Here is a 24,440-nt window from a genome sequence, read left to right on the forward strand (position 1 = left end):
GATAATGGATGGCTGTTAAAATTACAGAATCAGTCAGAGAAATATCGAGATGATTTGATAGCATTCAAAACAAAAAAATTTTCAGCTGTTACACGTGATTATGAGGACAATCGAGTATACAATTTCTCTAACCCACAATTCAATAGATCTAAGCCTTATCGTCCTAGATTTCGTGGAAATCCCCGACAATTCCCATTGGAGACTGATGCTTCCAGTGGGACATCTCAAAGTGACACGGATAAACCAACTACGAGTAGGAGATATAACAAAGCAAAAGTCCCTTTAGGGATAAAGACCAGGGCACAGAGGGACGCCCTACCAGAGGACGAACCAGAAGGGGAAGGCAGTGTGAAAGAGAGTGCAAAAAAAACGGGAAGAACAAAGAAGTGATCTATTATCTATCATCTGTCCCTTTATCAGATATTGAAGTACGCGTACTTCAACGAGGACTGAGTTTCATTCCTACAACTAAACATCAAAGTTTTGAGAGTAAGGTGGACTTGGCACGCTTCAATAGACAGCTACGATTGAAAGAGTTCTTTTCTAACAAGGACTCAAAAGTGGTTTCTATTAGTGATTGTCCTATACGTTCTAAATCACAGTTTGATCCTATGTCTTCCAATGCAGCTATTCGTTCATACACCAGAACCATGCATAATGAAATTGATAAATTGACCTCTAATCCTGTTAAAATTAAGGGTAATTTAACTTATTCTGAACGTAAAGCTTTGACTAATCTTTCGGGTCGTAAAGATATCACTATCCGCCCCGCCGACAAGGGGGGTGGGATAGTGATTCAAGATCTGAAGGATTATATCAGCGAAGCTGATCGTCAATTATCTGATATTAATGTCTACATTAAACTGATGCGTGATCCTACAGATGAATTGATTAGTGATTTAAGCTATGTATTGCAGGGTGCGGACAGGGATGGTCTGATTGACTCTGATACAGTCGTAGCTTTAATGAATAAAACACCAGCCATACCTGTTTTTTATTTGATCCCAAAACTTCACAAGAGTGCGACCCATCCACCCGGTCGCCCGATCATTGCTGCCCGCAACTCGTTATTCTACCAAGTTTCTAGATATCTAGATTATTATTTACAACCTGTCATTCAAAATCAGAGCACATATTTAAAAGATACTTTTTCATTTCTGGAGAAATTGAATAGTGCTAATGTACCAACTGGGGAATGTTGGTTATGTACAGCTGGCATCGTCAGTCTGTACACCAACATACCACATGATAGGGGTGTTCCTGCGGTCAGAAAATTGATCGAGGATAATCCGCAATTATATCATGGACCAGACGTTAATGTCTTCATTGATCTTCTTAACTTGGTTCTCACACGCAATTATTTCTTATTTAATAAGAGTTATTACCTGCAAGTGCTTGGCTGCGCGATGGGGTCCCCTGTGGCCCCCGCGTATGCGAACGCATTCATGTTTGATCTTGAGAAACAACTCTTTTTTGCTAAAGAGGAATATAAGAGGTACATTCCGTTTTTTCTTAGGTACATAGACGACGTGTTTTTATTATGGACTGGTACCCGGGAGTCCTTTGTTCTAATGATGACAGAGATTAATATGAGAGACCCCAATATTAAATTCACATTCAACATTCAGAAAGACAATATCCATTTCCTTGACGTCAGTATTAATAGATCTGCTACTGGCTTTAACACCTCTATATTTAGAAAACCAACAGATTGTAACAATTATTTATTAGCTTCCAGTTTTCACCCAGAACCCCTAAAAAGGGGACTTCCTTATTCCCAATTGCTCAGAGTGCATCGCATCTGCAGCAATGAACAAGATAAATTGAATCAAATGGATTTGATGATCCAGAGATTCTTACAACGGGGCTATCCGAATAAATTGTTACAACAAGCTAAAATGAAGGTATTAGCTACCCCTAAGTGTAAGTCAACTAGCAAGAGTAAGGGTGACCAAGAAGCATTGGTATATGTAAGCAAATTTACTACTGCAAGAAAAAAGCTGACTTCTAAGGCAAAAAGGATTTGGCCGATATTGCAAGCTGACCCCGATTTAAAATCTCTATCCAGTACCAAGCTGTTACCTTGTTATCGGAGAGGTAGAAATCTGCGTGACATGCTGGTGCACTCGGATATTTCAGATTTCTCATCTCCACAATCCAGTAATTTTTTGAGTAAAAAGCCTGGCAATTATAGATGCCTAGGCTGCACAACATGTATTTACTTGGAAACTGGTGATACATGTTATCACCCGCATTCGGGTAAAGCAATCAAAATAACACACTGTCTAACTTGTACCACTCGTTTTGTAGTATACTACATAAAGTGTCCATGTGGACTCCTTTATGTAGGTAAAACCTCTTGTACCTTCAAAGAGAGGATGGCACAACATAGTAGTGCCATCAAATTAGCCCTAGAAGGCAGGGTTTCGGAACAACCTGTTGCCAAGCACTTCAAAGCTAAGGGTCACAATTTATCTAGCTTAAGGTATAAAATGATCGATCACATCCCTGAAGGACGCAGGGGGGGTGATCGCAATAAAGCGTTGTTGCGGTGTGAAACCAGGTGGATCTATTTTCTAAATACCATAGCCCCACATGGATTAAATGAAACATTGTCTTTCTCCAGTTTTTTGTTTTAAAGGCTGGTTGTAATGAGTTATGTTTTAGTTTTCAACTACAAAAACAATCACCGTTGCATAAGTATTTGTATCCTTACATGTCTGACTGCATATAGTCATCATTATGTAATAATGAATTAGTTAATTTGCACTATTGTGTTTATTGACTTTTGAAATATATGTGTCCATGTCTCTGTCACTTGAATATGATTTGTTGGTGAAGGGTTAATACACAGTGGTTACTTTGCGTTCCAGGTGATGTCAGCGGAAATTGACGCTTTGGCGGAAATGGACGCTGTGCACACCTGGCACGATCTGCACATGGTGATATGCTGCTATATAGGTAAGAATTTTGTTTGTGTACTGTTATGTAAGCCTGAAGACGGTTTTTTGAAATAAAACCGAAACGTTGCTTGACGGGGTGATGTCCTGTCTTTCTTGAATGAAGACCTGAGAGTGCCGCTTTACTCGTAACTATATATATATATATATATATATATATTTATATATAATTTATGAACCCATTACAGGTTGAGTATCCCATATCCAAATATTCCGAAATACGGAATATTCCGAAATACGGACTTTTTTGAGTGAGAGTGAGATAGTGAAACCTTTGTTTTCTGATGGCTCAATGTACACAAACTTTGTTTAATACACAAAGTGATTAAAAATATTGTATTAAATGACCTTCAGGCTGTGTGTATAAGGTGTATATGAAACATAAATGAATTGTGTGAATGTAGACACACTTTGTTTAATGCACAAAGTTATAAAAAATATTGGCTAAAATTACCTTCAGGCTGTGTGTATAAGGTGTATATGTAACATAAATGCATTCTGTGCTTAGATTTAGGTCCCATCACCATGATATCTCATTATGGTATGCAATTATTCCAAAATACGGAAAAATCCCATATCCAAAATACCTCTGGTCCCAAGCATTTTGGATAAGGGATACTCAACCTGTATAATGAATTTTTTATTAAGTTGATGGCACAGTGGAAATTGGTGGGACAGTGGGTGAAACAAACTTCATTGGTGGGGCAGTGGGAGAAAATTCATTGGTGGGGCAGTGGAAGAAATGATCACTTAAAGACGGATGGAAGAGCGGTAAGGAGACTGACAGCGTGCGGTGTGCGGCTCCTGTCAGTGGCTCAGCTAGAATGGAGCCACTGCCGGGGAGGGTCCGGGAGGAGGAGCAATGTCACATCGTGAACATCGCTCATCGCGGCTCCGTACACACATGCCATGATAAGCGATGTCACAAGTGACATTGCTCACATTGAGCATGCTGCACCACCAACCGCTGACCTGCGTGCAGGGCAATACACACTAGATGATATCGTTCACAATCATCGTTATCGGCCATATCAGGTCAGAACAGTCTAGTGTGTATGACCCTTTAAGTGAGGGGATTCAAGTGCAATTCATGTAGAAAACCAGTTTAACAGAGTGTTATTTAAGCATCTGACCACATGGTGGTGCTGTTGTAAAGTCTACTTCATTGATTAGCACGAACAGGCAGTAGACAACGGAAATGTGGTTTATTAGGTTTAGAAGCTTGTTGGAACATTGAACAACAGATGGGTACACACTAGTAGATATATCTGCAGATCAATTGATCTGCAGATATATCTATGGACGGACTGGGCAGCGTGTTGAGCATACACATTGTCCGATCCGTCGATACTGGTGTCACGAAGTGGGCAGGCATTTACATGCACCCGCCCAGTTCAGCTGTCAATCACCGCCGGCTGCTGCAGCATGTGTACGGGCAGTCAGCTAACCGCCCATACACACACAGCGATGTTTATTAGGTAGATATATTGGTCATTGTGTGTGCTGCGGGGCCGATGCGATATGTCTGTGAACGACGGTGTTCAGAGACATATCGTTCGTACACACTGGCTGACAGACCCGCGATATATTGGCCAGTGTGTACGCACCTTGAGGCAGCCTGTGTAACTCCAGCCCTTGTAGACCTAGCGGGGTGTGCTTGGACCTAGAGTTCCACATGAGTGAGTGACCCACAGGTTGTCTGTGTATGGCATACAAGGTAGAATCAGGCTCCAATTGGACCCCCCTCCCCTCTGGCATCAGTAACAGTAGACTCCGGAGACCTCTGCGCAGGTCTCCGAGAAAATGGAGCCCGTGCCTTGCTCCTGGGTATTTCTCTATTTGCGTACATGCAAGTCACAGAGAAAATGGCCACTGTGCCATTTTCCTTGTGATTTTTGTCTGCGCCGACTTCTGCTGGACTCAGAGAGGTAGGTATAATTATATAGATGTAATGTGTGTGGTGTGGGCCTCCCTGGATCTAGGGGCCCACGTACACCCATTACAAAATCAGCAATGGGTAGAGACCACAAACCTGCAAGAGCATTTCTCTGTGTCCATGTGTCTCAAACTAATCTACTTACTAGTCAGCTGTTGTATTTAATAGTTTAGACAAAATAATAGTTGGAAATAGGGCTGTAAATTTATTACTCTACTATATTTACTATACTGTACAACTATGTGAGAATACAAATCATACTCAAGGGTATTATGTTAACACCCAAACCTTCAGTAATTGATTATCATAGTGGAAACAACAAACTCTATGGTGTCCTTATTACAGTGAGTTAACATGGCTGATTAAGAGTGAGTACTACAACCGCTGGGTACATTCTAAGCACTCTGCAGATCAGATAAATGCTCCGATCTAAACTGTGTGCACTTTATTCAACAGGATCGGGAGGTCGGAGCAGCTCCTAAGATGCAACCTCCCAATCCAACCTTTGCAGTAGCGTTTGAAGCAGTTCATCGACTATCACTCCTGCATACACAGCCGGTAACAGGTGATCAGCCCAATAATTGCAAAGGTGTGTACCCAGCTTTAGTGGCTCTTGTTTTCAGTGGATTTGCACTGCTTATGCCCAGAACAATGATTCTGCCAATTCCACCTGGATGGGTGGACAGGTACATTTTACCATAGGCTAGAAAAACATGACTATACGTACACCTGGTAAATCTGTATTATATACAGGTGATCAGTGTGATGGTCACCTGTACTAGCGTACCACTTGTGATTGGCTGTTTGTGACTGCTCTGCTGACACTGATTGGTGTTTTCTTTGCCTCTTTGGCAATTGTGCGATGGGAACATGTTTCAGCAGCTGTATTAGAGAGGTTTGTGCACTTGTACATAAAATAAATGGCTTACAATATGGGCAGAAGCCAGATGCAAGTGTCCGTGATGTGTGCCTGTTGTAAACTTGATACATATGCTACTGTTGTTTGAGAGGAGCGCTCTGCACAGGCTCTGTTCACAGTCCTACAGTTGCCGGGCACTAGGACCCAGTGTCTCTCTACCTGGTGGTCTATGTACTAAGCCTTGGAGAAAGATAAAGTAGACAAATATAAATTACAAGCCAATTAGCTCCTAACTGCTATGTTACAGCTGGGTTTGAAAAATGACAGGAGTTGATTGGTTGGTACTATATCTTCGTCCAAGGCTTAGTACATAGACCCTTTACTTACATTTATAATTGTTTACCAAGACACTGCACTGGATGTACATATTAAGTGTATAGTAATTTGTCTAGAGATTTAAGTATTCTCTCAACAACGTAAAGTCAAGTAAGTTTATACAGTATAATTAAGGGCCTGATGCTGATTTAGAAGTAAAGCAAGAAAAGCAAGTAAATTTGTTTCTGGAACAAACCATGTTGCCATGCAAGAGGAGCAAATACATTTATATATTTTCTGTGCAAGGTAAATACTGGCTGATTTTGTATGTAGCCCACAAAAGTTATTTAACTTTATTTATACACTGCAATTAAGATATCGGTTTGGACACACCCTGCCCAAATCTAAATATCTCTGCACATGTTACATCTGCCGCACCTGGAGTGCAACATGGTATTGCACAGGTACTTACTTTTTTGCTTTACTTCCAAATCAGAATCAGGCCTTAAGTGTCCAACTTGAAAAATGTACAACTGTAATGCCTTGTTTAGGTTATGGCGCACAGTGCTGATTCTTATACAAATGGCAGTCTGTTTTTTTCTTTGCAATATCTTTCAGCTAGTGATGATTATGCAAACTGAGCATCTTACTTATGTAACGGTTTGGGAAGGAAGGCTAATAAAATTTCATATGACGCGTATTGCTGACTCTCTGTGCTGCAGGATTCTTGTAGCGGTCTCCAGTACTGTTTTTTATTTCTTTCTTTATTTATTTGACCAATAATTGAATTGAAGAGTCTTTTGTAGATCAAATATAGAATTTTTTTGTTGTGTCATAATTTGTAGGTTAACATTATTACTATACCCTTATTTCAGTACATACATATGGACACAAAATGGTGGCTACACATTTACATCCTACTACATATATGAGACATAAAATGCTATGAAGCGTTAATAAATGTACCTCACTCTGATATAGCTCCACTGGGTTGGTAATGTTTGTTAGTGAGCATTACAATTATATGAAAAAAATGAAGTGGTTCTAGAAACCAATTTACATCCTAATATTTTCACAGGCCTTTTATGTATTACCGTATATTGGCCCTCATTCCGAGTTGATCGGTCGCAAGGCGAATTTAGCAGAGTTACACACGCTAAGCCGCCGCCTACTGGGAGTGAATCTTAGCTTCTTAAAATTGCGACCGATGTATTCGCAATATTGCGATTACTAACTACTTAGCAGTTTCAGAGTAGCTTCAGACTTACTCTGCCTGTGCGATCAGTTCAGTGCTTGTCGTTCCTGGTTGACGTCACAAACACACCCAGCGTTCGCCCAGGCACTCCCACCGTTTCTCCGGCCACTCCTGCGTTTTTTCCGGAAACGGTAGCGTTTTCAGCCACACGCCCCTGAAACGCCGTGTTTCCGCCCAGTAACACCCATTTCCTGTCAATCACATTACGATCGCCGGAGCGATGAAAAAGCCGTGAGTAAAATTACTTTCTACATAGCAAAGTTACTTGGCGCAGTCGCAGTGCGAACATTGCGCATGCGTACTAAGCGGATTTTCATTGCGATGCGATGAAAAATACCGAGCGAACAACTCGGAATGAGGGCCATTACTTTGATCCTTTTTTAGTAAATACTCATAATTACCTCTACCAATGCGATGCATACTTTCTTTAGCATGGCTTATATTTATAATGGGATGGATAGAAAGACAGTACCGCTTCTAAAGTCCATCACTGAGAAACCAAATGAAATGTAACTAGCCTGTAAATGATAACGACGAGAATTTCATGTTGTACAACTCACAGGATTTGTAATACAAAATATGTAAATGCTAAAAAATACCCTGTAATCTTATTTATGACAGTAACAACATACTTGTTAATTGTGTATAATTTAGATTTTTTTTTTATTTAAGAAGCACTTTTAACCTTTAATCTAATACCCCTTAAAATGAACTTTATGGCTGATAACGAAGATATTGGGATTGATCTAGTAGTATTACAATGCTATATACTTTGAGGAAGAGCATACTTGGAGCCATACAATGCTATACTTGCATAGGCGTGTTTCTAATAGGTGCATGGTGTACGGGAACACTCGGGTGTTAATATATTAACATACTGTATGCTTGTAACTCATAGCAAGCAATTTGGTTCAATCAGCTGAGCTTTGATTAGATGCAATCACAAATGTAGCCACCCACCCTACTTTGTCTAGATCTGCACGCCTTTAAATCTGAATTCAATTGTCCCTCATACTATAGCAGTACATATTTAATGCCAGAAGGACACAGTAGGTACAGTTGCAAATTGTCCAAACTGTCGGTAGTGCTAAAACCTATATAATACTAATAGAAATTGGAAAACTATGGAAACCATGACAACATCAGGAGAATCCCATGGTCTCCCGAAACATGGAGAGCGCTGTCACAGAGAGATACATTTGTTGATTTCATATGACAAATATAATGAATGAATTGTGTGCTATAAATCTATCAGACATATTTTATCTTCAAGTATGGGATACTTTTAGTTTATTGCCATTGTGTGTGCTACCGATAAACCTCCCAGGTCTGTTTGTCACTCACACCGCAGCACGCTGGGACTTAGCTTCTCACTTAGTTTATGAATCAATGTCGATAACTCTTCAGTTGCTTGTGACTTGTCTTCTAAGAGTTCATAGCGCAGGCTGGATATATCTTGTTTTATTTCCTTTAATTCACCTGTAATAAGAATGCGGAAGACAGTTGTAATACTTTAACTCAGAAATTTTCTTTTTTACGGTTGAATTAGGGCAAGAACATCCATCTATAACTTATCCAACACGATTTTATTTAAAAATATAAATATATTTTTTTAACCACAGAATATCATAAAAAATAGCAATTTTACAGTATACTGTGCATGAACATGAACTTTAAGCATAACCATAATCAAAATGATCTATGAAATTAGATTTCATATTAATATTAATATTAACCTTTCCATATGCATCATAGTAGTAAATATATTTCATCCATAATTGGAAAAAAAAATTACAATTACAAAGTTTCTGAGGGAAAGTTAAAAAAACAGGAAAACACTAAAATGAAGGGCATCCTGCAGACCCTGCTATTTGTCCACCATGGTCCTGGCTTATGTGGTCTTTCCCAAGATGTGAGCTTCATTATTGACTATAATAAATGATGGACAAGCCATTTCTGTAAAGAGATACAAAGTAGCTACTCTCACTGGTGTAGCAGGGTCAGACAGAGGTCCTGAGCACTGCAGCAGGCCAAGATCTGGAGGGATCCCAACCATGGATGTGGCGGAGCCCAGTGTCAGTGTCAATCTCAAGCACAACGATGGTCATTAACCCAGGAGGATCCAGTCCCCATCTGCCCTAACAGCAGTGATCAGCAGTGGCTGTGGGAGCAGCGGTGGCCCACGTGCTGAATAGTGGAAGGCCTGGATCTGTAAAAATTCAAGCCCAGCCAATTAGAGCAGCTCAATTTAGAAATAGTGCCGTGATTGAGCCAATCACGGCTCTCCGCACCACCAAACCAAGATTGCAACAGCAAGCCAATTGTGGTAGCTGCATCAACGCCATACCTCCTTACCAGGGTCAGGGTCGGTGAAGCTGTGGAAAGCCCTGCTGCATCAGTGTGCAACGTAAAAGAGCTGAAACAGACCACTGCTCACCAGGTGAAGGGAGGCAAAGTTATCAGAAACCCTGGGATAGCAGAGGATGCTGCACCCCAAGTGAAGAGTACCTATAGGGATATATATTCCCCCACTGTAAGGCAGGTGATAGGAACGAGCCACAGAGGGTACTTGGTCCTATATACTCCTCCCTCCCAAATAAGGTGCAACCCCCTCCCTAATCAGGCTGGCATATAGGCCTGCAGAAGGGCATTAAGCCCTGTAGATGCATTGTTACTGGTTGGGCAGTAGGACTGTGTTGCTCAGGGAACCAGTCTCTACACAGTCCTGCATTGTCCCTATGGTGATTAGGTGTAGGCTACTAATAGGATATGCATTGTGACAGGAAAGCTTATCACCTCGGCACTGTATTCTCCTGCAGTCAGGCCCATATTTAAGGTAGGTTGTGGTAAGGTACCCACTTGTGATTATTTCATACTGTTACATTGTTTTGTATCTGTTACCACATTGGTTGTGTAAATGCAATGTTGGGGAAGTCTAGGAGTAGCGTGTTAAGGGAGTGCAACACACCCAGCCTATATTGTTATTGTCCACAGGATCAGCTAGAGTTGGCCCCATATGTATGTACTGTATGAGTAGCTAGGTTGTTGTGGGTGGCACACGCTAGGAAAAAAGTATATTGCAGCCGTGTGGATGGGCATTTATCAGATATTGAGAGTGAAACCAATAATCCATCAAAGTGAAAAGAGTGCGTTCAGTGAGTGAATCTGTGTTTTGGGTGTGTCCCCCTCCTTTCCCTTGATGTGTTTTTGTTCCAGTTGCACCCCAGTGCCCGGTATTGAGGTGTAACTAAGTCTGAGTCCAAATGTGCCAATGATAACCCCTGACTGATCCCAGTGGGGGTCATTCAGATGTAGTGCATTTCCCTTGCCGGGTCCAGGAGTGCGAGTTTTCGTCTGCATGCAACCTGTGTTCCAGGACCATCGACTACAGCATCATCAGTGGCCTGAAGGTGAGCGTGAGCGGCGTGAGGGCAGTGCAGGACTTTTCAGCCCTGCAGCCAGCCATACACAATGGTGTGGCTTTACATTAGTGCTGCTTTATCAATGGCCACGTCTTGTTAGTAGTACCATTGCAGTTAGCTCAGGTGCTAACGCCTAAGTGGTTAAAGATGGTTATACATGCCACCTTCCCTCTCAGAAATGTAATTCCCTTTTATACACATGTACTGATATGATTGATGGCTGTATTTTATTATACAGTACTGTATGTTGGAGGTAATTCGAAGTTGATCGCAGCAGGATTTTTGTTAGCAATTGGGCAAAACCATGGGGGTCATTCTGAGTTGTTCGCTCGTTATTTTTTTCTCGCAACGGAGCGATTAGTCGCTAATGCGCATGCGCAATGTCCGCAGTGCGACTGCGCCAAGTAAATTTGCTATGCAGTTAGGTATTTTACTCACGGCATTACAAGGTTTTTTCTTCGTTCTGGTGATCGTAATGTGATTGACAGGAAGTGGGTGTTTCTGGGCGGAAACTGGCCGTTTTATGGGAGTGTGTGAAAAAACGCTACCGTTTCTGGGAAAAACGCGGGAGTGGCTGGAGAAACGGAGGAGTGTCTGGGCGAACGCTGGGTGTGTTTGTGACGTCAAACCAGGAACGACAAGCACTGAACTGATCGCACTGGAAGAGTAAGTCTCGAGCTACTCAGAAACTGCACAGAGAAGTCTTTTCGCAATATTGCGAATCTTTCGGTCGCAATTTTGATAAGCTAAGATTCACTCCCAGTAGGCGGCGGCTTAGCATGTGCAAAGCTGCTAAAAGCAGCTTGCGAGCGAACAACTCGGAATGACCCCCCATGTGCACTGCAGGGGAGGCAGATATAACATGTGCAGAGAGAGTTAGATTTGGGTGTGGTGAGTTCAATCTACAATCTAAATTTCAGTGTAAAAATAAAGCAGCCAGTATTTACCCTGCACAGAAATAAAATAACCCATCCAAATCTAACTCTTTCTGCACATGTTATATCTGCCTCCCCTGCAGTGCACATGGTTTTGCCCAATTGCTATCAAAAATCCTGCTGCGATCAACTTGGAATTACCCCCATTATTTGTTACTGTTTATCTGATTATGGGACCTGACCTGTATTAGTGGTCTTCCCAATTCAATATTAGTTATTAAATAATGTAAATGTTAAGTTTCTAAAGCATGTCTTTTTAATAAACACATTGGGGTATATTTACTGAGGTATGAGGGCGGGATGTACTAAGGGAAAAATGTACTAAGACTTGTCCGCCCACGTCGCGGAGGGTATCGCCATCTTTTTATGGCGATACCCTATAGAAGCCTAAGGGCTATTTCCACAACCCGTTACACCCGCCGCCCAGCGCCACATCCGCTGCTCACGCCAACCCTCCCCCTCCACCTGTGTCCTGAGAGCCTGTCGATCCCCCACCTCCAAGGACTCCCAGGACACGTCACTTCCTGGGACTGGGAGGTGATGGACCCCACAGAGACCCTCTGCAAACCTTCTCACAGGTATCGCAGGGGGCCCCTGTCATCGCATTGCGATGCTAATCGCATATGTTAGTACATATGCAATTAGCATCGCTGAGATGGGCGGCGATGTATTTTAATACATCCCGCTCTGAGTGTTTTTAGAAGTGGAGATGTTGCCCATAGCAACCAATCACATTCTAGCTATTATTTCTAGAAGCAGCTAGATAAATGTTAAGTGAAATCTGATTGGTTGCTATGGACAACATCTCCACCTCACACCTTAGTACATATACCCCATTCTCTCTGTAGCCATAAAGTATGCCTATGTGGTTACAGGGGGAGGCCTGTGGTCAGAGGGCCTTATTCAGGTTTGTTAGCAAACCAAAAAAGTTAGGAAATGGGCAAAACCATGTGCAGTGCAGGTGGGGCAGATGTAACATGTGCAGAGAGAGTTAGATTTGGGTGGGGTGTGTTCAAACTGAAATCTAAATTGTAGTGAAGAAATTAAGCAGCCAGTATTTACCCTGCACAGGAACAATATACCCCACCTAAATCTAAATCTCTCTGCACATGGTACATCTGCCCAACCTGCAGTGCAACATGGTTTTGCCCAATTGCTAACTTTTTTGGTTTGCTAACAAACCTTAATAACCCTCAGTGTTCATATATTAGAGGTAATGGCAGCAAATGTACATTTTCAAGAATTCATATAGAACATAAGAGTAAATTGTTGTTTATATTTCAGCTTCTTACCTTCATTCACTTCATCATTCTCTTTGTCCACTTGTGCTCTCAGTACATATCTTTTTATAAGTCTTTTCATTATTTGCTGTCAGAAAAAGTGACAAGACACAACAAATGAATACCCCAGAGAATAAAGATATTGTCAGCGCTTCCTAAAATAAGCATTGCAATGGTTTGCCTTTTTATTCATGTAATGTAAACTTATAGTGACAATTCTATTGAAATTATTAGGACTAACTTACTTGATAGCGAGACGGCTGATTCAGAATACTGTTGAAACTGCGAGACTCAAAAACCTTGGCATTAGACTGAGAAAACAGATTTAACTGTAAGACAAGATATGAGTTTAATTAGACTCATAAGTGAGGTTCTGAAAAATGTAAAAGATAACGCCACTGAAAACTATAAAAAAACAACAACTTTTGGATGGAGTTTATGAAATTGGATTAAAAAAAAAAGCTCTTTTGGTGCCACTCTTTAGCCGGGTACACACTGGGTGACCTCCCCTAGTTAGCAATCAGCGCTACATCGCTGATTGCTAATTAGGGGAGATCTCCAGTGCATACACACTGAACAATATCAATGAATGATATCAATGAATGATATAGTTCAGTGACGTCCTCCCCCGCACTCCCAGAACATGCAGCTCAACAGTATAGTTAAATGTTCAGTTGATTAATCCTGAGAGAGAACAACCCGCGGGTACGCGCATCGTTCATATTTCAGGCATACACACTAGTCAATATGAACAATAGATCTTTTAAAAAAGGATTGTTATCATTCATATCGTTTAGTGTGTCGCCCAGTTTTTACAGGGCTTTATTCACATCCTAAGCCAATCTATAAGGAGCTCAGATCCTGGCAGTATAGGTGCATAGACACTGGGCGTTTTTGCCCAGCGTGTATGCACAGTAATGATCACTGACATTGCTGGGCTGAAAATCACTCAGTGCATACACACTGAGCTATTTTCCCCCCTGCCCAGCGATGTCAGCGGGGGTGAGCGGCTTTCCATAGCCAGCGATGAAGCGGGATCGCGCATCAGCGCTCATCGCTGGGACATACACACTGGGCGCTTTTGAGCTGAAAGCAGCTCAACACATCAAAAGTGAGCTGCTTTCAGCTCAAAACCGCCCAGTGTGTATGGGCCTTATGGCTTTGTTTTTAAGCATACTGTAACTACTTAAACTCCATCCAAAATGAAGTATTTACTTTTGGTTACAGTTCTACTTTAATTAAACACATACTACTCAAACAGAATGCCCTTACTGAAAAGCTTACAGTTATATTCAGTGGTTGAATGGCTACTGAAACTTTAAAGAGGACCAATCACCTCTGCCACCGTTCCTTTTTCGCTAATAACAAGCTATGCAAAGCTTATAGCAAAAAAAAAAAAGTTCTTCCCTAGAGAGATGGATATAACGCAAGCTGGCTCATTTCATCCAAAGCTTGTCTCTTGTCCAAATCACTGACAGTACACTAAGGATTCATTACCACCAACCTTCAGTATTACTCACTAGCAACATACAGTGAGATGATCTATTAAATGACTAGAGGGAGAAAGCTGTCTCTTCTATATTTGCAGTTTACTTCTGTAGATAGGTTACCATGGAAATGATGATTAAGTATTCATACACAACTTAAATACGCATTAAACATATTCCATCAAGATATGTAAAATAAAAATAATAATACCTAGAATAGTTGATATAATACTTTGTGAGGTATTCAATTATCCGCTATCAATGACCACGGGTTATTGTATCACCGTGGCTAGCCTATTAGCCCTGATGCAGTGGGCTATTTCCCCCGATGCCGGCACTTATCGTGTATTATGCTTCGGGTGCCTCAGGCATCGAACCATAAATCATAATGCGCAATCATGGATACATTTTCTGGCCAATGAAATCGGCCTGTAATAGGATACCGCGATAAAGATCATCGGTCATTAATCGAGATATCTGGCCTTTTTCAGGCGCCGAAATGGCACCGCAGGTAATTACCAAAAATCTCAGTCCTTTGCCCTGATTCAGAGTTGTATGCAAACCCGGTTGTTTGCGTACAACTATGATGGTGAAAGAGCAGCACATGCGCCGGTGTCACATTGCGCAGATCTCGTTCTGTGATCTCGAAGTGTCCCTTAAGCCGCAGCCTGATTGACAAACTGCTACTGTTTGGGGGCGAAAGCAGGAAGCATTGCAGTAACCTGAGGGTTACTCAGATGACCAATGGTCATGCAGAGTGATCTAATGCCAGGGCCGGATTTCCTGCAAGCAACCTAAGCACCCACCTAAGTCCAGGGGACGGGCCTCAAAAAATGTGTCCCTCAAAAAATCTGTCACTCAGAGACTCTGGTACGGTCTCTGCTCTTTCTCCCTCAATGCCCCACAGCCTTCGCTGCTCCCCGGTGGAGATGTATGACCCGGGAACATGACAGCATCTCCGATATGGAGGTGTCACCCGCAGTGCAGAACATTGCGGACCTCTTGGTGCTGCAGAAGCACATCCGAAAGCTGGTGCCACTGCTGCTGGAAGATGGCAGCGACGCACGGCCTCTCCGGAGGCTGCTCTGGAGGGGAAGAGCACTTTGGAGCATATGATTTCCTGTCTGACTGACAGATGCACACGGCGCTGGTAGAGAGGAGCACGCTGAAAGGTGAGGGCCCCTGTCCCTTGCTAGTTGTGACCCCTTTCACTGGTACCAATAGTTGGTTGCGGCCCCTGATGCTAGCCACCTGGGGCCCCTGTCCGGGTATGGCTCATTACACATAGTGCCCCTGTCTGACACCAAGCCGCCCCATCTCCATCTGACCTGACCCCCATCGAAGAACACAGTCCTGGCCGTATCACTACCTCCCCTTCCTAACCGGAGAGTCACAAATACATTACTGCCACTCTGAGGACACTGCTGATATGGGGGTTAATTAATTTATTTAGCGCTACAAAGCAGCCACAGTGCTGTACATGTACAGTATCAACATACATTCTACGTCTTTATGCATGCAACCCACATAAAGTGCATAGAAATAACATTTCCCTTTGATGGTGCCACAGTACAAAAGTTTATGCAGTGGGCCTGGCCACACCACACTTATGACCTAGTTTTTCTCTTTTGTTTTCATACCATATTTTTACCACCTAAAATAAAATACATTTTTGTTTGGTTGTTGAATAGAAATAATAGTTGCAGTTTACATGGCTGTATTAGTGCTAGCAGTATGGAGAGTCCTGGTATAGGTGGTCCTTGTAAGTCCTTGTAATGCCACCAGTTCCTAGCACCTTCGCTGCGTTAATGAAAGCTGGAGCCGTTTTGTACTTGCCAGTTAATAAGGACAGTGTACGCGATTCTACTACCAGTGCACTATTGTAATACACTGCGTGGTCATGTAAAGGATAAAATACTGTCCTCATGTTGGAAGATTGGCATGTAACCTAGGCTTGTTGTGAGATAATTGCCCAGTTCCCATGTATGACCAGTGCAGCCTGTACAATGTGAATGGGCCATGTGGTTATCTGTCATCAAATTCTAAGTTTCTATGAGCACTGTGTGTGCTGCAGACATCCCGCCAGGTCATGATGTTCTGCAGCAGATCTGCCTGCAGTCTGAGTCTTCACACCGAGCAACGGAGCTGGGAGGGCCCACCAGGGCCACCCAGCACAAGCACTGGGACAAGCACTGGGACAGGGACTGTGGACAGACACTGTCGGGTCAGAGTGAGTGTAAGTCAGGAGGAGAAATCGGATCACACAGACTGACTCACAGGTACTTTAATATTGCAGGCAGCCACAGGTACTTTATGACCATTATGGTCAGCTAGTCAAGGATGAATTTGCCATTATGTCATTGTGGGCATAATATGTAAGGGGCACAGTACTGTGTGGGCATAATGTGTAAGGAGCATTAGTACTGTGTGGGTATAATATGTAAGGTGCACACTACTGTGTGGGCATAATGTGTAAGGATCACTACTACTCTGTGGGTGTAATGTGTAAGGGGCACGGTGGCATGTTTAAGGGACACTACTGTGTGTCGTAATATGTATAAGGAGTACTACTGTGTGGCGTAAAGTGTATATGGAGTACTACTGTGTGGAAAAATGTGTATAAGGGGTACTAATGTGTGGCGTAAAGTGAATAAGGAACCCTACTGAGTGTATTAGGGTTAAAGTATCAGTTTCAGTTTGGGTATTAAGGTTAGTTTAGGGGTTTGGGTTAGGGCAGAGGTTCCCAAACGTTTTTGAATAACGGCACCCTAGAGTATCAGAATTGTTTTTTCACTGCACCCCCTAGGCCAAAATGTTCTTATGGAGAAATTGAGAAAGAAATATTAAATTTAGTAAATTGTGTTTATACAGTAAGTCATCCTTAGGCTCAACTGTGTGGTGAGGGGCAAGATTTGCTCCTGTTTGTTCACATAATTTATGACTGGCCATAAATAATTTGAATATGTCCTGGACCATCAATCCAAGGCACGCCTGTAAGTGCCCTGAGGCACCCCAGGGTACCTAGGCACACAGTTTGAGAACGACTGGGTTAGGGTATTACGGATAGGGTATTAGGGTTGCTGTAGTGGTTTGGGTTAGGGTATTATGGCTCGTTTTAGGGTTTGGGTTAGGGTATTATGGATAGGGTATTAGCGTTGGTAAAGTGGTTTGGACTGGGGTAATAGGGTTAGTTTAGGGGTTTGGTTAGGATATTACAGATAGGGTATTAGGTTTGGTGTAACAGTTTGGGTTAGGGTATTAGGGTTAGTTTAGGGGTTTGGGTTAGGGTATTACAGATGTGGTATTAGGTTTGGTGTAACAGTTTGGGTTAGGGTATTAGGGTTAGTTTAGGGGTTAGGGTTAGGGTATTACAGATAGGGTATTAGGTTTGGTGTAACAGTTTGGGTTAGGGTATTAGGGTTAGTTTAGGGGTTTGGGTTAGGGTATTACAGATGTGGTATTAGGTTTGGTGTAGCGGTTTGGGTTAGGGTATTAGGGTTAGTTTAGCGATATGGGTTAGGGTATAGTGCTATAGATTGTTTGAGGAAGGGGACCCAATGAGGTCTAAACTTGCCTCTGTCTGATACTGCGTCTACTGATGCAGCAGCGGATCACAGGCACTGGCAGGGTGTGTGGCTATTTACGCAAGACGCATCCTGCAGTATTAACATAACTTGCAGTAGCAGCAGTGACAACTGACGCATCTGTTACTGAATAGCGCCCATCTCTGAATCAGGCCCCGTGTCTGTCTTAAAAGAAAATGAAATAAACACAAGAGGAAAATGATAGTGGTGGCTGTATCATTTGTAAAGTGCAGAGACACCACAGTGATTAATTATAAATAACACTGATCCATTTATTAAGTGCAGACCAAATCCTGTACTTCAGTAAATTAATTGTTTTAATTACTTGGCCATGAATGAAGTACTACCTCCATGACCTGCATAAAGAAAATATGACTATGTGCCAAGATACCTTGTATGTGAAGATAATGTCATTAATTTTCCATGTAGTTTAGTTTCTGTTGACATTAGACATTACCGTTTTACAGCACAAAAGAATAAAGGTGTCGAGTCATTAAATAATGTAAATGAAGTATGCACTAGGTTGTCTGCTACTGCATTTAAGGACAAATATGGGTTTCACATTTTTGACAGATTATAAATGAATTTCACTCCACAATGTCTTTTGTACTGAACTCATGCATCACTCTTATCTCATATAGGCCTACAGTGCAAATCTGACACAAATTTAATTATAAGACTACAGCCATGGACAAAAGTTTTGAGAATTACACAAGTATTGGTTTTCACAAAGCTTGCTGACTCTGGCCCTCATTCCGAGTTGTTCGCTCGTTGCCGAATTTCGCTATATTGCGATTAGTCGCTTACTGCGCATGCGCAATGTTCGCAGAGCGCATGCGCTTAGTTATTTTACTCAAAAGTTAGGTATTTTACTCACGGCATTACGAGGATTTTTCTTCGTTCTGGTGATCGGAGTGTGATTGACAGGAAGTGGGTGTTTCTGGGCGGAAACTGGCCGTTTTATGGGTGTGTGTGTAAAAACGCTGCCGTTTCTGGGAAAAACGCGGGAGTGGCTGGAGAAACGGGGGAGTGCCTGGGCGAACGCTGGGTGTGTTTGTGACGTCAAACCAGGAACGAAACTGACTGAACTGATCGCAGTGGCAGAGTAAGTGTCGAGCTACTCAGAAACTGCTAAGAAATTTCTATTCGCAATTTTGCGAATCTTTCGTTCGCAATTCTGCTATGCTAAGATTCACTCCCAGAGGGCGGCGGCTTAGCGTGTGCAATGCTGCTAAAAGCAGCTAGCGAGCGAACAACTCGGAATGAGGGCCTCAGTTTTTATGATGGCAATTTGCACATACTCCAGAATGACATGAAGAGTGATCGGATGAATTGCAAAATCGCTGTGCGATGCTTTTGCACATGTGTGGGCCTGTCATGCAGGGCCGACTAGCCCTGTGCTGGGCGTCCCCCAGCATGTCAGAGTTTTTGATCGTAGGTGTGTGATGTTACGCTCATCTACGATCAGGTCTGAATCGGGCCTTTTATCTCCTAGCAGCCATCTCAGCTCCCAGCAGCCCCCTCCCAGCATCCACCTCTGCAAAGGAAAAATGGAGGGGAGACGACTGGGAGCTGCAGAGATCACCGGACTAGTAAATATCAAACTATTCCCCCCCCCCCCCCCAACACTGCAGGGCCTTCAAAGCAAAAAACCCACGTGCATGTTTTAAAATTAGATACGGTGAGTACCGTGGGTGTGCATACCCGCGTAAATCCAAAATTGGGAGTGAGGTGCTCAAGGTTTTTTTGCGCCCAATTGGCTTCCCCCTTAAGATTTCATGCACGGGAGAATTTTTTTTAAAAATAAGGGGCCTCACGTGATGTTTGTATTATAGATATATCTGATGCAGTAAAATCTACATTTAAATACTGGTAATTTACATGAAACTGCACATTTGTTGTAAAGAACACATTATAAATTCAGAGGCCCACTTGAGTTAGGAATAAATTCACCTAGATAATGCACATTTGTACCTTGGCAAAACCATCTGTGTGTTATATGCAGAACCAGACAGTATTTTCCCCCATGCACAAACAAAATATATTTGCATTTGCCCCTCTTGTATTTCAATATGTTTTGTCCAGGTGCCACTTTATACACTTTAGCAGGACTCCTCTGAGTGGCCCCAATAATGTGCAGATCTAAGCATAAAAGTGACTTTTAAAAATGACCTATTAAAGGCAGTACTCAAGCAGTATATGGAGATCAAAGATCTTTGGTGATGAATAAGTGGATCATGATAAATTACTGGTTAGAATTTAGCAATTGAAAAGAGAATAGATTTTGCCTGCATTTAACAGGCAGCGTTTATTAATCAGGCAACAGAAGCCATCATGCACACTTGTTATTCTGCAGAAGCGACACATAATACAGCATTATAAAACTAAACATTGCAGGTTAGTAGTATGGCTTACCCTGGATTTAGAGTCACCCATTCCTATTTCAATGTCTTTCTGTAACTTTCTTGTTCTACATTTTGAGAGGTTGAAGATTCTCAGAATGAGATACACAAAGGATTTTGGAGTTGGAACAACGCTGAATGGAGGAGGCAATGTTTTTCCATCATCAAAATATGATAACCATAACTTAGATCGAGCAAATTTCCATTCCACATCGCTATCATCCTGGACACAGAGGAGACATAAGGATTTCTTTTCTTATTCGCTGCTTGGCTGTAATGACTCCATTTGCAATGGAAGAAACAATCAGCCCCGTTTGATTTTTTTTTTTTTTTACCCATGAAGTGAAACTTTATTTTGATCACTAACAGCATCAGTTTCCAAACAAGGGGGTTATGGAGAGTTGTTAGCAACGTAAAAAGGTTATCAATTGGGGAAAACCATGTTGCACTGTGGATGGGGCAAATGTAACGTGCAGAGAGAGGTAGATTTGGGTGGGGTGTGTTCTAAAATCTAAATTGCAGTGTAAAAATTAAGCAGCCAGTACTTACCACGCACAGAAACAAAATAACCCACCCAAATCTAACTCTCTCTGCACATTACATCTCCCCCCCCCCCCCCCCCCCCCCCCCACCCCTCAGTGCACATGGTTTTGCTCAATCACTAACTTTTTTACTTTGATAACAAGTCTGAATAACCCCCAAGTTTCTCCATTGGAAGTATGAGAACCAAGAGACAAGAACATATAGTAGACAATAACAGATTACCAATTTTCTGTGTTAGCTTTAACACCTCCTTACATCAGAATCTTATATAAATTAAGATTTGCTGGACAACCTTGATTGTCTCAATGACAAAGCAATCAACTGTATCACCATGTTCAGTACAATTACTAAACTGACATACACTTATCCACCAAGAAATCATGCATAGTGAACATAATAACGCTCGCACTGAATCATTTACTCCAATTCATACATTCAAACCACAATTACAAGGTTGCACAAGAAATGCTAAAGACTTAATATTTGTTCAGGTTGGAAGGAAATAGTTGTATTCATTAAAAGTGAGTGTTTTAATGTAATGTCAGGGCTGATGGAGGGGAAGGAGAACGTGGGATTTCACTTGTTGTACAGATGTCCTGGCGGTGAATGGTAAACACCTTTTCCAAATAAGTCCTCAAAGTTCCAGGATCCGGCCAAGTAGCAAAATTGTTGGAGCCAATCATCAGCAGGTATTCAAAGCTGTAAGAACAGGTGGGAGAGAGCAGCACAGTCCACAAACTACTGTAATTCTGGCGGGACAGTAAGACCATATTTTGTGCTGCTTCGTGTTTGTGTAGGGTAAGCTACACCCATGCAACAATGGTGCTCATGCTGCTGCTCCACAATGCGTGCAAGGTGAGTATGACACCATCAGTTGCAGTCACCAGCACTATGTACTGAGATTCTTCCCATATGGAGCAGCAGCAATGGAAGCAGCTATGAAGATCAGATCTTTTCTAACTCTAGCCTTGGGGTGAGATAAGGGGGTGGCTTGAGGCAAAGGCAGATTGGTGGGGAAATATGTAGCAATAGAAAGGTAGGAGGATATATGACAATTAAGCGGTCCCCACTCTCCCCTCGACCCACACCTTTCCTTCCATTTTCACATACTGAACATGACAGAAAGACGGAGGCTGGGATCATACGGTTCAAGGGGAGAGTTGGGGAAGAAGTGGTGAGACTTTACTGCATGTTAAAAAATACTTTTTGCCAGTGCTTAAAATGGTCCTAGAGAGGTGGTGGAACTCACACCCCCACTCCCCGGCGGCCTCTAAATAAAGGGACTGCATGCGCCGCAGGCGCTTGTCGCAAAAAAAGGGGTGTGGTCTCAAAAAGAAAGGGGCATAGTCATGCAATAGTATCCCCAATTCACATTACACTGCACAGCAGCACAATTTCTCTCACTCTCTCTCCAATTCCCCATATTCCTTCTCTCTCTCTCTTTCTCTCCCCCTCCCTCTCTTACATTTCCACCTATTCATTCTCCCTCTCTCTCTCTCCCTCCCATTACAATCCTGTTGCTTCTCTCTCTCTCCTGTCTCACCCTATTCATTCTCTGTCTCTCTCCCATCTGCCCCGATTCCTCCTGTCTCTCTCCCATCTCCTCCTATGCCAACTCTTGCTTTCGCTCTATTCCTCCTCTCTCTCCCGCCTCTTCCTTCTGTTTTGCCCTACCGTTTCCCTCTATTCCGTATCTTTATTCTCTCACACTTGGGGGCAGATGTAGTAAGCCTAGAGAAGTGATCAGTGGTAGGTGATAACGCACCAGCCAATCATTACGACTTTGACAGTTAGGAGCTGATTGGCTGGTGCGTTATCACCTTCCACTTATCACTTCTTTATCCCTTTCCCAGGCTTAATAAATCTACCACTTGGTCTCACTTCCTCCCTCTCCCCATGGGAATCATGACGGGTGTGGGCGGGGGCCTTGACCATATGCCAGTCCCGGACCCCACAATTACTGGAGGCAGCCCTGCTAGGCAGTAAGCTTGAGGAGCAGGGCTGAGAAATAGACACATCAGGAAGGTAAGAACACTTGCACAACACCACTGTTTCTGTATAAAGAGTGTAATTCTCAGCATGTTTTTATTCTGTGTGTATGAAAAACTGCAGAATATCATTGCACTGAATGTGGGACGCTATTTTTCTTATCTATTATTATTATTATTATTTGATGTGTGGATTGGAATACATATATATAAACTACAGATTGCCACATGTTAATCATCTGTATTATTGGTCAATGCACTACTCACGTTAGTTCATTATGTTATGTGTGTTCATTGAAATGCATCCTACGCAGGATGGTTCATATGGTTCAAGGGAAAAGTTGGGGAAGGGTCTGGTTGTGATGTGCATGCAAAACAAGAACATAAAAATGGGAAAATCTCGATTAGAATAGAGCCTCTTTTATGAATAGAACTGCAGAGGCTTAATGGAAAACCTACAGTATTTGGTAGTACTGTTCAGCTTACTTTGCACAGGTATACAGGGACAGATGCAAGAGTGATAGGATTCCAAATGCTTCATTTTCTAGCGGGAGTAGCCAGCCCGTAAAGAGGTAAAATCAGCACTTACCAAGCTATAGTCTGTCTCATACTGAGTGCATTGCAAGTAATATATCAGACATGCAGAGATCACAGTATGCCATAAGATGCAGCAATAGGGCCAGCCCGCCTAAGCTGAATGTTTTTTGTTTTTCATATGTTGGCAAAATAGCATTAGAACTAATCCAGGGGGTAGATTCATGAAAGTTTCTAAAAATGAATAGTTGGGGTGTTTCACAGAGCAACCAATAAGATTTCAGCTATTATTTCTCTAATGCATTCTAGAAAATGATACACAGAATCTGATTGGTTCCTATAGGTAACATTACCACTTGTCTTTTTCAGAAGCTTTAGTAATTCTACCCCGGTAGTCTTGGGGGAGATTTATCAAATTTTGGAGAGAGAGGAAGTGGAGAGAGATAAAGTACCAACCAATCATTTTATTACTGTAATTTTTTCTAGCACAGCATGTAACATCAGTTAGTAGCTGATTAGTGGTACTTCAACTCTCCAAGATTTCATAAATCTCCTCCTTAAGCCATGTACACACTGGGCGACATACTAGAAGATATGAACGATAACAATCTTTTTAAAAAAGATCTATCGTTCATATAATCCGGTGTGTATGAATGAATGATGTGCTCACCCATGGGTCATTCTCATTCATCCATGATCTACCAAACATGCAACTGAATGTTAACTATACTGTTGAGCTGCATGTTCGGGGAGTGAGGGGGATGACATCACTGAACGATACATCGATATCGTTCAGTGTGTATGCACTGGCGATCTCCCCTAATTAGCAATCAGCGATATAGCGCTGATTGCTAACTAGCTGAGGTCACCCAGTGTGTACCCGGCTTTAGTCTCTTTAAAGGTCCATACACACTAAACCACCTTCGCCGACGCCGATATT

At 42.3% G+C, this 24,440-nt stretch overlaps 1 protein-coding gene across 2 annotated transcripts in view; it reads right to left on the minus strand.

Moving 5' to 3' along the window:
• Window positions 1-8,585: 8,585 nt before the first annotated feature.
• The window catches only part of TRPC3 (transient receptor potential cation channel subfamily C member 3), a 423,006-nt gene continuing 407,151 nt past the window's right edge, over window positions 8,586-24,440 (minus strand). For both annotated transcript variants that reach the window (XM_063920258.1, XM_063920259.1), the window contains exons 9-12: window positions 20,449-20,658; window positions 13,208-13,291; window positions 12,975-13,050; window positions 8,586-8,804 (exon numbers count right to left, since the gene is read on the minus strand). In XM_063920258.1, the coding sequence (XP_063776328.1) occupies window positions 8,662-8,804; window positions 12,975-13,050; window positions 13,208-13,291; window positions 20,449-20,658 (513 nt within the window). In that variant the 3' untranslated portion in view covers window positions 8,586-8,661. The remainder of the gene's footprint in view (window positions 8,805-12,974; window positions 13,051-13,207; window positions 13,292-20,448; window positions 20,659-24,440) is intronic.

The sequence above is a fragment of the Pseudophryne corroboree genome, chromosome 1 (genome assembly GCF_028390025.1).
Source record: "Pseudophryne corroboree isolate aPseCor3 chromosome 1, aPseCor3.hap2, whole genome shotgun sequence".
NCBI classification, from domain to species: domain Eukaryota; kingdom Metazoa; phylum Chordata; class Amphibia; order Anura; family Myobatrachidae; genus Pseudophryne; species Pseudophryne corroboree.